Raw genomic sequence first — 14,540 nt, 5'->3', positions numbered from 1 at the left:
TTCTTTTGGTTTGTTAAATTTTTAGATTTTTCAAAAAATGAAAAGGCTATCATTGAAACATTCTTGCAAATCATTAATATTCTAAATGGGTGAAAATTTAAAGGATGTGAAGAATGTTTATTGTGTAGTCCTGTTTTAGTTTACAGTAAAAAAAACAAAAATAAACCACAACTTCTTTTCCATTTTTTTTTAAGCCTATAAGCAGTACATGGTATGATTACTGGGGTGCTGATTATTGTACCTACAATTATAATCCTTACATCGGAGGTTTGGGAATCCCTGTAGCAAAGCCACCAGCAAACACAGAAAAGAATGGATCACAAACAGTTAGTGTTTCAGTATCTCAGGGTAAGTGTTTATATGTGACTGTTTTGAGGTATATACTATTCTTAAAGCAAGTACTAAATTTATATATATTTTGTCTCTTGAGAAATTGAGCCTGAGTGTACAATAGGTTTGGTGTCAAAGTTGTACCATAGAGTGTCATTCAGAGCTTCCTGTTCTTTTCTATCATAAAGTTTAGAGGAGCTTTCATTCAATGATGGTCCATCTGTTTCTCAAAATAATACTTAGCAAAAATTATTTGTGGGTTGTATGAGACTGACAATGATTTTAAATAATTGTGCTTTGTTTTGCTTTATTATCTTTTTAATAATAAATTTTTATGTATAAAAAACCCCACATTGAATACTAGTTTTTCACTTTACTGGTCATGTACAATGTAACATTTAAATTTTTCAATAAAATATCTTAAAAATGGAAATAATTACAGATTTGAAAAAGTTTGAAACAAGTAAAATTCAGAGCATGTTTGTTATCCTGAACCAGTTGAGTGTAAGCTGCCAATCCAATTTTTTTTTTTTTGAGAGAGAGAGAGAGGAGAGAGAGTGAGAGAGAGAGAGAGAATTTTTAATATTTATTTTTTAGTTCTCGGCGGACACAACATCTTTGTTGGTATGTGGTGCTGAGGATCGAACCCGGGCCGCACGCATACCAGGCGAGCGCGCTACCACTTGAGCCACATCCCCAGCCCCTGCCAATCCAATTTTTTGGTTTAAAAGCTAGACATTCTTTAATATGAGCACATCAAAGAAGCATATTCCATCAGAATCAGAATATTAATATTACTATTACCTTATACTGAGAGGCCATTCAGATTTTAACAGTTGTCAGAATAATGCCCTTTACGAAGAAGGACCCAGTGAAAATCATGCTTTGCATTCTAGTTGTCAGATCTTCAGTCTGAGATGGTTTCTCAGTGTTGACCTTCATGACCTTGACCCTTTTGCAGATTACAGACTAGTTATTTATAGAACATCCCTCAATTTAGATTTGTATGGTATTTTCTCATAATTAGATTGAAGTCATGAATCTTGGTAGGAATATCACAGCAATAATAGTCATTTTTGTTTGCTGTATCCTTGTATGTGACCCATGGTTTTGATTTGTTTTACTTATGATGCTGTTACATTTAATCACTTAAAGGGGCTGGGGATATAGCTCAATTGGTATAGTGCTTGCCTTGCATGCACAAGGCCCTGGGTTCAAATCCCATTACCACCAAAGAAAAAAAAATTAATCACTTGATTAAGGAGGTATCCACCGGGCTTCTTCTTCATTGAGTTGCATTTTTCTCCTTTGTAAAAAATTTATTTAACGCAGTTATAATTTCTTATTACAGTATGTTACTGGTTTGCTTTTATTGTGGTAAAATGCAAATAACATAAAATTTATTATTTTAATCATTTTTTAAAATGTATTGGTTTAAGATTCATTAAATATATTCAGTGTTATCTTTATGTAATTTGATCTTCAAGTTGTCTTACATTTGACCAGTAGGATCTCCTGCAATCTGGTCTCTTGGACCATTTTTAAATTTTTAGTTGTAGATGGACACATACCTTTGTCTCATTCATTCATTCATTCCTATGTGGTGCTGAGGATTGAAGCTAGTGCCTCACATGTGCCAGGCAAGTGCACTACCACTGAGCTACAACCCCAGCCCTCTCTTGAACTTTTTGACATACTCTTAGCAGTCTTTGAGCACTTCTTGTTCTCTAACAAAATGAGATGCCCCCAGCTCATTGTTTAGTGTATTTTCCCTAGTTGGGAATTAGCCACTTGTATAAATAATATGGTATTCAGATCTATTCAAAGCAGAATATTGTTTAAAAAAAAAGATTTGAATGCAAGATGTACTTGTTAGTTTTGTTGTCTGTTTCCATGCTGTCTTGATGAACAAAGCTAGGGGATGTGTGTGTGTGTTTCTATACATATGTCTTAGATATATTGAAAGTGATAGAGTTCACATTGGTATATCTGGTTATAGTGTAGTTCTGTAGGGTTCATTTAAGTTTTCTCCCTTCCCATATTTACACTCCTTTTTTTTTTTTTCTGAGCGAAAAACCTATCATTATCCTTAACATATTTGCATCTACTATTATTTATTTAATTAGTCTATCTCTCTCTCTCTTTTTTTTTTTTTTTTTTGTAGTATTCTGGATTGAACTTGGGGTTCTTTGCCATTGATCTCACCTCTATGCCCTTTATGTTTTAGTTCTTTATTTTGTTAGAGGATCTTGCCAAGTTGTCAAGGCTCACCTCAGACTTGGGGATCCTCTTGCTTCAGTTTCCTGAGTAGTTGGGATTTCAGTCTTGTGCCACTATGCCCACCTCAGTCTCTTCTCTTTAACCACATTTGTACAGATGGTCTTCCAGCTCTGCCTCTGATAATGCATGCCAAGCTGTACTCGTCTAAGGGCATACACATCCTTTCCCGAGTTTGGATTTTGACTTTTTTTTGTAGGAGGTAGGATATAAGTAATAATGATGATCAATTAGGCCTCTTTTTACTTGCTTTTTGTAGCCCTAGATGCTCGCCTAGAAGTTGGACTTGAACAGCAAGCAGAACTTATGTTAAAAATGATGTCCACTCTGGAAGCAGATTCCATTTTACAAGCATTAACAAATACATCTCCAACATGTAAGTAAAATGACAATTTTTAGACAATTATAAGGAATGATTCGTCTTGATTATTTACAGGCGCATTCTACAAGGACAAATGTCAAAATTCCATATCTGTTGTGCATCTAAAGGAGCTTATCAGCAATACCCTGCCTCAAAGTAAAAATAAAAAGGGGTGGCAATGAAGTTCAATAGTAGAGCATCTCAGGGCTCAATCCCCAGTCCCAACAAAAAACAAACAAATAAGAATAGAGGTTTTTTTTTGTTTTGTTTTTTGTTTTTAATTTTGTGTTGATGGACCTTTATTTTATTCATTTATTTATTTGTGATGCTGAGAATTGAACCCAGTGCATCACACATGTGAGGCAGGCACTCTACCACTGAGCCCCAGGCCCAAGAGTGGAGTTTTTAATAAAAACATCTTTATCATCCTCAAAGACTAGGATGGAATGTATAGGTGGCATGGCATCCAAATGGGCCTTATAACTGAATTCCATAATTGAGAAGATTTAGTAGTTATCCTGCACACAAGTGTGTATCTTTTTAGTATAATCATATTCTAAATATATGAACAAAAACTTCTAAGTGTCCCTATATTTTTCTGATCCCCATGATTAAATTCTCAATTTGTTTGGCCTGCTGACACACATTTGAAATGCCCAGTTACTTGGGAGGCTGAGGTAGGAGGATCACAAATTTGAGACCAGCCTGGGATACTTCACCAAAAAAAAAAAAAAAAAAAATTATAAGCAAAAAGAGAAGGCAAACTTTTTCATAAAGGGCCATTAGTAAGCATTTTGGACTTTACTTGCCGTATGGTATGCTAAAACTTTTCAATTCTGACTTAGTGTGGGAATGTAGCCATAGACAATTAGACAATGAGCATGGCTGCATAACAGAAACAGATGGCTTTGCAGATTTGGACATTATTGACTTTTTTTTTTTAAGTGTTTGTGTGAGTGTTTTGGTTCCGGGAGTGGAGGGGGTGTTACTGGGGATTGAACTCAGTGGCACTTGACCACTGAGCCACATCTTCAGCCCTATCTCATATTTTATTCAGAGACAGGGTCTCACTGAGTTGCTTAGGGCCTTACTAGTTGCTGAGGCTGGCTTTGAACTCACAATCTTCCTGCCTTTGCCTCCCAAACTACTGGATTACAGGTGTGCACCATCATGCCCCGCCATTACTGATTTTGATATACAGTGGTAAACTTTTGTTGATTTCCTCATGTCAGAAAAGTATAGTTAATAATAACACCCTGTTTCTGAAAAACAAAAATTGAAGAGCTGTGCTGAGGAGACAATAATGGTTTTATTTTTCTTGGCCTAAAAATCAGTTTGCTTTCTCTGAAGCCAGAGATAGTTTTTGGAACGCAGGAAGATCAATACCTGCTTCTCCTGTAAAGGAGGTTCCACAATTCATTTTAATAGAGAACTCGTTTTAGTTTCTTCCTTAAATTAATTTATATTCTTTCAGTTTGTACTCTGGTTTGTTTTTTGCCTTCGAAGGTACAGAGTAAAGGAGAAAGACAAAGAGGATGACTTAGTGTCCTATCATCTTTGTATTGGTAAACTAATATTGTATCTTCTTTGTAATATGGGACCCTTCCATCCCACCACCAATAGGGTTCAGCTTCTGCATGACCAGAGACAACTCAGCACTATCCCAGATAAACCATTGTTATACATTGTTTGTTTGAAACAACTTATAAGGTCTTTTTAAAATTCCTATCTGCTTCTTTTAACATTCTGTTTTGATTACTATCCTGCATACAAGTGTGTATCTTTTAGTATAATCATATTCTAAATATATGAACAAAAACCTCTAAGTGTCCCTGTATTTTTCTGATCACCATGATTAAATTCTCAGTTTGTTTGGCCTGCTGACACACATTTGAAATCCCCAGTTACTTGGGAGGCTGAGGTAGGAGGGTCACAAGTTTGAGACCAGCCTGGGATACTTCACCAAAAAAAAAAGAAAAGAAAAAGAAGGAAAAGTTATCAGTACATAATTCATTTGGCATGTAGCCTGAACATCAGAATTTTGCATTTTGCCTATGTGATTCTAATAATCCATCAGTGTCTAGAATCACGCCAGGCAGGGTGGTACATGTCTATAATCTTAGCTGGTTGGGAGCCTGAGGCAGAAGGATTACAGAATTGAAGCTAGCCTAGGAAGTTTAGGGATACCCTGTCTCAAAATAAAAATGACTGGGGGTGTAGCTCAATGGTAACAGAAGCCTAGGGTTTAATTTCTAGTGCCATGATGAGAAGAAAAAACAAAACAAAAATCCCCACAATGAATAATAAAATCAGATAAGATTCTTCTTTCTTTCCCTTTCCTCTTTTATTAATTAGCAAAAACTGTTAAAGAGTATATTCTTTTCCTTTATTGAATGAGTCCTGTGTATTTGGGAGCTTCTCTTGTTGGTGACTATCTTTTTTACCTTCAAACAATGTTAAAAATTAAGTTTTTCAGATGCTAACATATGACTTTAAATCATTTTACAGAATGCAGGTTAAAAAAATTATTTTTACCTATGCATACATATAAGTAACGAGTTAGTGTGTGTTCTGAAACTTTGTTTATAACATCATACTTCTGTTTGATTTTCAGTATCTCAGTCTCCCACTGGAACAGATGATTCACTTCTAGGAGGTTTACAAACAGCAAACCAAACCAGCCAGCTTATTATACAGTTATCATCTGTACCAATGTTAAATGTTTGTTTCAACAAACTTTTTTCCATGCTTCAAGTCCATCATGTTCAGGTATGACTTTGGGAGAAAATGATATTTTAACATATTATTGGGAGCCTCTGAAATGGTGAAACTAACTGTAAAGTTCATTTGCAACTTGATGGTGATTATTAATTATACTCAATTGGAACAATATTGGAAATGCTTTAATTATCACAGGTCCTCCTTAAAGGGACCATTTTTAATTTTCATGATTTTAAGCCTTACTTTCTACCACATATTGTATAAAACCCATCAATTTAATAACTTGAATAACCTCTTTTAACTTAGAAAAACATTTATATGATGTAAATGGTAAATTTTAACTGAGTTAAATTTTGTTCTGGAATTTTAAGATGTACTTGCTTGTCACATGAAGTAACTGGGGGAAATATTTAATTGAAAAATTTCTTTATTCATGACAAGATTCTAAGCAGTAAGATTTTTGTTGAAACACATTTTATAATATGTACTTTTTTTCCCCCCTGTCAATTTTCATTCATTTTCAGTTGGAGTCACTTCTCCAGTTGTGGCTCACATTGAGCCTGAATTCTAGCTCATCTGGAAATAAAGAGACTGGAGCAGACATTTTTTTATATAATGCTAATCGAATACCTGTCATTTCATTAAATCAAGGTAAGATTTATTTGTAGAAAAAACCCTAATAGGTATAAATAAAATAGCTAAATAGTAATAATTAGGTTAAATGTACCTAAAATGTACCAGTTTCTATGCATGTATAACAAATTTGTAATGAGAACATGTTATTTTAAGTGTTGCAGACTGAGCTCTACCCTTGCTGGGAAATGTTATTGATTCTCAAAGTTTTAGTTGTATTTAATTCGGAACTGTATTTGTGTGTTCCAAGGACAGTATTAATGAGCTAATTTTAAAAAATAATCTTATTTGTTAGTTCTTTCTTTTGGTTTTTAATTCTTAGTAAATATTCAGTTTTTCTGAGTAAAATTTTTTTCTTTCCTCTTTTGTATGTAGCCTCAATAACTAGCTTTCTCACAGTGCTAGCGTGGTATCCCAATACTTTGCTCCGGACATGGTGCCTTGTACTCCATAGCCTAACACTCATGACAAACATGCAGCTTAATTGTAAGTTCAGAAACTTATTAACGTAATTTCTGATGTACATTTTAATATGCTTATTATCGAATTCTTAACATATTTTTACCAGAAGTGATGTGGTTGTGTAAGTAATTGAAGTCCTTTCAATTACATTGTATTCAATCTGGAAGTTATAATAAGAGGATGGATTTCAATCTATATTTGAGAAAGACTTCATTAAATTGAGAGTTCTGTCAGTTTGATAAAGCTGTTATTTGAATCATTGTTTAACATCAAAGTGCTCTTCTATTTTCTTATTTAGAATATATTATCCAAAAATGAGATAAAAATATTGCTATCTGATAAACAAAGATGTTGTATTCTGCTCAAGAGAATCAGTGGGTTGCCTATACATTAGTTAGTTGTATGTAACATGCAAAAAGGAATAGTTTTGGCCTCAGTTTATCTTAGAAAACGGAGTTATAGTTTATCTGAAAAGCAAAGGAAAAATAGTTCCTAAAAATATACTCCTAACATAATGGTAAGGTGTTGTTTGTTTTTCACTTGACTGTATTCATAGTCAGAAGAATGAGGAAGGAGATAATGTGGTAGATGAAAATAAAGAATGAAATCCAGGTCTATCAATAGTGTGTATAGGTTGGAACTCTTTCAATAAACTTGTAATTACTATCAATATATAAGTTTTCTTTGAACTAAAAGATGTTTATATATATATTGGAAATTGTTGTTTTGTAGTCAATTTATTAAGATTAATTATTATTATTATTTTTTAATAGCTGGTTCCAGCAGTGGGATTGGAACTCAGGAGAGTACTGCTCATTTGTTGGTTTCAGATCCAAACCTCATTCATGTATTAGTGAAATTTCTTTCTGGTACCAGTCCACACGGAACAAATCAACACAGTCCACAGGTAATAAAACTTAATTAGTGATGTGCCCAGACTATTCAATAAATAATATTTTTGAAGTAAAACTATAAAATTTTCATCATTAAAATTTAAGTAATAGCCCTTGTATGTTAGTGTAATAAATAATTTTGTATTATTTATAAAGTAGCTATATAGAAACTGGACAACAGGTGGTAGGTTGTTATCAAAGAACATTGAATTTTTTTTTTTAATGTAGAGTATGTGTTTGGCATTGATTTTGTATAATTTAGGTTTATAATTTAATGTAATTACAAAGCCAAGAAAACACTTAAAATTTTTGGAATGAAGATTTAAGAATTCTTTTTTGTGAGTTCTGCTTTTGGGATTGATAGCTCAGAGTTGGGCGTAAGTTTTCTTGTAAACTCAGCAGCCTGTGAGGCTGAGGCAGGAGGATTATGAGTTCACAGCCAGCCTCAGTAATTTAGGGAGGTGCTAAGCAACTCAGTGAGATCTGGTGTCTAAATAAAATATTAAAAAGTGCCTGGGTTGTGTCTCAGTGGTTAAGTCTCCCTGGGTTCACTTCCTGGTAACACCCCCACAACCACCACCCCCCCCCCAAAAAAAAAGATTAATAGCTCAGACATTTTATATTATTTATTGTATTTGGATAGCAAAAAATAACAAAATATTGCTTAGAATTCAACATTTTCTGTTTAATTAACAACTTAATTTCTTCTTGTATTATACTGCTTCTAGTTTAAATATCTTGTATAAAATATCTTTAGTATTCATAAATATTTTTAATGGAGGTTTTCCAAGGTTTCTTTCAATTCATCATTTTTGATTCTTTTAAAATTCTTATCTGGCTTTGCCATTAAACAAGTTCTAATTTTGTTGCGTAGTCCATAATAGTCTTTTTTTTTTAATATTTATTTATTTTTAGTTTTCGGCAGACACAACATCTTTGTTGGTATGTGGTGCTAAGGATCGAACCCGGGCCGCACGCATGCCAGGCGAGCGCGCTTGAGCCACATCCCCAGCCCCCCATAATAGTCTTAGTCCTTCTGTTATTTCATTTGTTCAATAAGTGTTCAATAGGTTTCTCTGTACTAGGCCTAGGTACTGTTCTCAATATTAGTGATGAAAGTATTTACCAAGACAGTCTCTGCCTTCATCAACTTTAAATTTGGGTGGATACTTTCAGTGAATATTTTGACATTGAAAGTTTAATTTTATGGTCATAGTAAAGAGTCAAGTAAAAAGGAGGGAAGAAACTATTAATAGATTGGGACAGAATTTTGGTAGGGACAGACATGTTCCTGAGAGATAACTATGTGTAAAGATGAATTAATTTGAGATCACTAATTCCAATTTCATTATATTAAATGTGAAAAAACATACGTCTGCTATACTGCCCCAAATTATATAGCTTGTTAGTAGTAGAGTTAGGTACCAGGATGCCTGTCCTCACCCAATATGGCAGAGTAAATTATTAAGGATAAGCTTTCCTTGTGATGATATCTTATATCTTGGTTTTATGTAGGAAGTTTGGTTAAGAGTTTAATTTCTTGGTCCATTATTAATAATTAAATTGATTTAATTTAGTATGTAGGATTATATTGCATTTTATTTTTCTAAAATTTCAGAGTTTTATGATTTATTCATCAAACCTAATTTTTGTTATATATAAACCACGATGAAAAATCTATTAATGCCAGCTGCTCAGCCTAGGTAGGAAGATTTTGAGTTCAAAGCCAGCCTCATCAACTTTAGCACAGCCCTAAGCAACTCAGTGAGACCCTGTCACTAAGTAAAATATGAAAAAGGCTTGGGGTTGTGGTTCAGTGGGAAAGAAAAGAAAAAGCTTTTGTTAATCATTTCTATAATTTGCCATTTATAATAAATAAACTAAGACCTAAAATGTCAGTTTCCTCTGCCACTGTTTATATTTTTGTTCTTTCTTATATGGAAATTATAACAGTGCATCTTTTGACTTTACATCCTATGCCATTATAGTGACTGCTTCTATAAATAATAATAGTGAGCTGTTTTTAGTGGAAATACATTTCTCTTCAGGTTGGTCCAACAGCTACACAAGCTATGCAAGAATTTCTTACCCGATTACAAGTGCATCTATCTTCAACATGTCCTCAGATATTCAGTGAATTTTTGCTCAAGCTGATTCATATACTTTCAACAGAAAGGTAAATTTCAGTGTACTCTTGTTGTCTCAATACAGACGTCACCTGTAATCTTCCAGATATACTTTACTTTAATGTTTGTTAGGAATTTATCTGAGAATGAATTGGCAGAACAGTAGGTATTTAGGAGTGTGTGTCGGGGGGAGTTCTTTGGTTTGTTTCCAGATTCACTTTCATTTTGTTTCATTAAGGCCCTTGTAAATCCCTCAGCTGTCTAATAAGGAAGGAATATCTAGTGCCTGAAAATTTGCCTGCTTTTAATGGTTTCATAGATTAGTCATAAATGTTTTTAAATATTTTTTTTTTTTTAGTTGTAGATGGACACAATACCTTTAGTTTATTTACTTATTTTTACGTGGTGCTGAGGATTGAACCCAGTTCCTCACATATGCAAGCACTCTACCACTGAACTACAAACCCAGCCCAGTCATTATAAATCTTATAGGTAAAATTTATTTTGCGGCTATTTGAAATTATTCTGGAAAACAGAAATAAAGCTACCATTGAATTTATATATCATAAGAAAACCTGGAGAGGATAACTTACAAAAGAAAATATTGTTTATTAATAATCTCATATAGAAATACTAAATGTATTTATTAACATAATCATTCAGGGGACTGGGGTAGTGGCTCAGAGGTAGAGCTCCACCTAGCCCATGCGAGGCCCTGGGTTCAAACCTCAACATCTTTATTTATTTATATAAATAATTTTATTAAAATCTTAATAAAATTATTTATATATATAAATAAAAGTATTATGTCCAACTACATCTAAAAAATAAATATTTCAAGAAAACACATAATCAGGCAATGTTTTAGATGGATAAATTGGGCTGGGGATGTGGCACAAGTGGTAACACATGAGCCTAGCATCCATGAGGCACTGGGTTCGATTCTCAGCACCACATAGAAACAAAATAAAGATATTGTGTTCACCTAAAAAAACTAAAAATTAAATATTTAGATGGAAAAATTGCGACAGTGCTGGGTTTGTTCTGATAATGTATGAATGCTTCAAGAGCATATGTGACGGGGCTAGAGATGTGGCTCAGCGGTAGCGCGCTCGCCTGGCATGCGTGCGGCCCGGGTTCGATCCTCAGCACCACATACAAACAAAGATGTTGTGTCCGCCGATAACTAAAAAATAAAATATTAAAAATTTTAAAAAAAGAGCATATGTGACACTAATAAAATCTTTTCCATCATTATATAAAACATTTCATAAAATCCAACATTACTTTCTCAAAAAAATCTTTTAATAGTTACCAAAAAATACATGACAAACAAAACATCTGGAATATTTGAGTTTTTTAAAAATTAATTACCATTTTTGTGTCATCAAGAAGTCAAGGTGGATATGATGGTGCATCCCTGTAATCCCACCTACTTGGGATGCTGAGGCAGGAGGAATGCAAAATTAAGGTCAGCATGGGCAACTTAGTGAGATCCTGTATCAAAATAAAATTTTAAAAGGGCTAGGGGGGCTGGGGTTATGGCTCAGTGGTAGAACGGTTGCCTAGTATGTGTGAGGCCCTGGATTTGATCCTCAGCACCACATATAAATAAACAAAATAAAGATATTATGTCCATCTACAACTAAAAAAATTAAAAAAAAAAAAAGGCTATGGATGTAGCTCAGTGGTATAGCACTTGCCTATTGTGTGTGAGGCCTTGGATTTGATCCCCAGTAATGTAAAACAAGCAGGAAAAGGTGAAGATGTCAGTGTCATTTAACTTTATTCTTAAGTACAAGTGCATGTAAACGTGTGTGTTTGTGTGTGTGTGTGTGTCCGTCCGTGTCCATATATATATGTATGTGTGTATATACACAGACACATATATACATACACGTAATTTTCAAAGTGTTTAAAAGCATTTGTGTATTATGTGAACCTTTAAACATTAATGTTAAAATTTAACATAAAAATGAGCAATTTGTAATAACCTGTTTTTTAAAAAACAGTGAAATTCCTGACACAGTGGTTTCCTTTCCTTTTATAACTTTGTTTTGAAAAATTGTTTAGTTGTAGATGGACACAATACTTCTATTTTATTTATTCATTTTTGGGAGGAAGGGTACTAGGGATTGAACTCTGGGGCACTCAACCACCAAGCCACATCCCCAGCCCAATTTTGTGTTTTTATTAGAGATAGGGTCTCACTGAGGTGCTTAGCACCTCACTGTTGCTGAGGCTGGCTTTGAATTCATAATTCTCCTATCTCAGCCTTCCAAGCTTCTGGGATTATAGGTGCGCGCCACTGTGCCCAGCTGTTCATTCATTTTCTATGTGGTGCTAAGGATCAACCCAGTGTGCTAGGCAAGTTCTCTACCATTGAGCTGCTACTCCAGCCCCTTTTATAACTTTTTAAAAACAATATTATTGTAATTCAACTTATTTGGAGTATATAAAGCATATACAGAAACATACAGGGGACTGTAATGATTTAGATATATAAATTTGAAAACATTAACATGAAAACACTGTATTTTATTGGGAGGAATTTGTGAGATTTTGGATGATATAAATAAAATTAGTGAACAAGTAATGATCAGTCATCATTATTTTGTTTTTCTGTTAACTATACTATTACATTTTTATGGCAGTGGGACCACTAAACCTTGTTATTAGGTGTAGGCTTTAGCATAGTTCTATCCACAGGGATTGTATAACATTAAAGGTTTTCTTATGAAACTTCAGTACATTAACAGTTATTTACAGTTAACATTAGTTATATCCAATTTTTTTTAAGTGGAAGTATTTTGAGATCTGTGCCCCAACTACTTTCCACAACTTTTTACACTGCATGTACCTCATAAATTTCCCTGAAATAATTTCTTTAACATGATCCAGAAGAGTGCGGCCAAGGAGACTCCTATGTTTGTTTGTGTGTTTTATAGAAAGTCTCTTGTATCCTATTAAATTAGCCAATAGTTCTTTAATTAGATTAATTCAATATTGAAATACTCATTCTTACTGTAGAGGAGTTATTCAGGTCTGGGGCTCTAGCTTAGCACACATCATGCAGGAGGCCTTGGGTTTGATCCCTGGAACCACCAAAAAGGGTAACATTCAGTTTTATCAAGTGAATGTTTTGGAGATATTTTCTATTGGTCTGTGGAATCTAATTTCCGTGTTTGCTCAGGAGCTTAAGATATTTTGCCTATAGGTATCTCATTGATTCTGGACTGTGGTTAAAAATAGTATCTTGTTTTTCATTTGAATTTCCTGATTTTTTTTCCCCAGAAATCAATTGATTTATTTTATTTTGGTCTATTTGTGACTTTATGATACAGAATTGGTGTTTCTGTCTGTTCTTTATTCAAAATCACAGTGTTCTTTTACCTTTCTGGCATTTAAAAAATGTCTGGTAATGTGGCTTCTCCGACTTTATTACTTCAGGTATTTTAGATCTTTTGGTCTTTTTGTGTGTGTGTGTGGGGGGGGGGGTACCAGGGATTCAACCCAAGGGTGCTTAATGACTGAGCCCCATCTTCATCCCCTTTCTCTCCACCCTTTAATTTAGAGTGGATCTTGCTAAATTGCTTAGGACCTTGTTAAGTTGCTGTACTTGGCTTTGAACTTGCAACACTGGACTCTTTTTGCCTTTTTATATAAATTCTAGAATTAGCTTGTTGATTTTCAAAATAACCCCAAGAATCCTACTGGATTTTGAGTGATATCCTGTTTGTGTATATATATGTCTGTGTACATGTATATATCTATTTGGGAACAGTTATAGCTTTTTTTTTTTTTTTTTTGTACATAGCTATACTGTCAAAGAATATAGACAGTCTCCCCCCCCCCACCTTTTCTTCCTAGGTATAGTATTGAATAGACATTGTACAAATTGTTCTTTTTTCTTTTCTCCCTCAGTCTTTCAGAATTAGATATGCTACTAGTTGTAGTTTATTTTATAGATGCCTGTAACAAGTTGAAGAGATTCTTCTTTCTAATTTGCTAAGGCCTTTTTTTTTTTTTAAATCATGAATGTCTCAAGGATTTTGTAAGATAACTATTTTGCTTGTAGTGAAATGATCAAATGTTGTTTATTCTTTAGTCTGTTCACATATTAGTTGTTTTTAGGTGGAGTACATATTGCTCACGGTGGGCTAAAACTCCTGGGCTCAAGAGATTTCACATCAGCCTCCTGAGTAGTTGGAACTACAGGTGTACACCACTGTTCCTAGCTTGTTATTTTAATTAAAAAGATTTTTTAAGTGACCATTAATTTGTGTTTCCCAGGATATATCCAGTTTTTGTGATGTGTTAATCCTTTTTATATGATGCTGAACTTAATTAGTAAATATTTTGTTGAAGATTATGGAATCTGTGTTTTTGAGGGATATTTGTATTTTTTCCATATAAAGTCTGGTTTTTGTATATAGGTAATGTTGGACTTATAAAATGAATGTTCTCTTTTTAATTATCTGGAAAAGGTTGTGTAAAATGTGTATTATTACTTAAATATTTGGTAGTAAAAATCACTATTGAGGTATTCTGGGCCTGGAGTTGGCTTTATATCAAAATTTTATGTTATTTTATAGATGTAGGATTATTCAGGGGTACCCCCCCACTTTCAGTTCTGGCAATGGAAACCAGGGTCTCACTCATGCTAGACAGGCAGTCTACCTCTAAGCTATATTCCCAGCTTTCTTCTTTCTTTCTTTCTTTTTTTTTTTTCTTTGA

At 33.8% G+C, this 14,540-nt stretch overlaps 1 protein-coding gene across 11 annotated transcripts in view; it reads left to right on the top strand.

Moving 5' to 3' along the window:
* Positions 1-14,540, top strand: part of BIRC6 (baculoviral IAP repeat containing 6) — a 218,837-nt gene that overhangs the window by 115,117 nt on the left and 89,180 nt on the right. For all 11 annotated transcript variants that reach the window (XR_014018696.1, XM_081265581.1, XM_081265578.1 and 8 more), the window contains 7 exons: positions 195-348; positions 2,867-2,983; positions 5,583-5,737; positions 6,214-6,340; positions 6,698-6,808; positions 7,558-7,691; positions 9,726-9,853. Coding sequence is in view for 10 of the 11 variants with exons in the window: in XM_081265581.1 (XP_081121707.1) it covers positions 195-348; positions 2,867-2,983; positions 5,583-5,737; positions 6,214-6,340; positions 6,698-6,808; positions 7,558-7,691; positions 9,726-9,853 (926 nt within the window). In the remaining variant the exon portion in view is untranslated. The remainder of the gene's footprint in view (positions 1-194; positions 349-2,866; positions 2,984-5,582; positions 5,738-6,213; positions 6,341-6,697; positions 6,809-7,557; positions 7,692-9,725; positions 9,854-14,540) is intronic.

This window comes from Spermophilus citellus, assembly GCF_964194105.1.
Source record: "Spermophilus citellus genome assembly, chromosome: 13".
In the NCBI taxonomy this organism is placed as follows: Eukaryota; Metazoa; Chordata; class Mammalia; order Rodentia; family Sciuridae; genus Spermophilus; species Spermophilus citellus.
Note: the sequence above shows the minus strand (reverse complement) of the source record. Positions and strands in the feature narration are given on the sequence as shown.